At 62.1% G+C, this 346-nt stretch overlaps 1 protein-coding gene across 1 annotated transcript in view; it reads right to left on the bottom strand.

Annotated features, from left to right (window-relative positions):
- LOC103774344 (phospholipase A2 isozymes PA3A/PA3B/PA5-like) overlaps nt 1–346 on the bottom strand; it is a gene marked incomplete at its 5' end in the record, with an annotated part of 1,475 nt that overhangs the window by 537 nt on the left and 592 nt on the right. The window contains one exon of the mRNA XM_008941743.1: nt 30–164. Within this exon, the coding sequence (XP_008939991.1) occupies nt 30–164 (135 nt within the window). The remainder of the gene's footprint in view (nt 1–29; nt 165–346) is intronic.

The following is a 346-nucleotide window of genomic DNA, read 5'->3' as shown; positions in this document are numbered from 1 at the left end:
GTGGTCTCCCCGGCATCGGGGGCACTCACCAGAGGTAGAGGTAGGGCTCCACACACTCCTCCGCGTAGGTGAACTCGAAGCAGGGCACCTGGATGACGTTGAAGAAGGCCTGGCCCACCACCCGTGAGGCCGTGTCGTTCACCCGCTGCAGGCACTCCTTCAACCTGCCGTGGGGCACAGGTGGGGTGAGGGGGGCTGCCAGAGGGGCTGGGACCCCCTGGGATGGGGGGGATGGAATCATAGAATCACTTCAGTTAGGAAAGGTCTCCAACCGTTAACCCAGCACTGCTGCATGCACCACTAACCCATGTCCCTCAGCACCACATCTCCATGGCTTGGAAACCCC

The sequence above is a fragment of the Merops nubicus genome, unplaced genomic scaffold (assembly GCF_000691845.1).
Source record: "Merops nubicus isolate BGI_N331 unplaced genomic scaffold, ASM69184v1 scaffold12176, whole genome shotgun sequence".
Taxonomy (NCBI): Eukaryota; Metazoa; Chordata; class Aves; order Coraciiformes; family Meropidae; genus Merops; species Merops nubicus.
The sequence above is the reverse complement of the archived record's forward strand: the minus strand, read 5'-3'. Positions and strand labels throughout refer to the sequence as shown.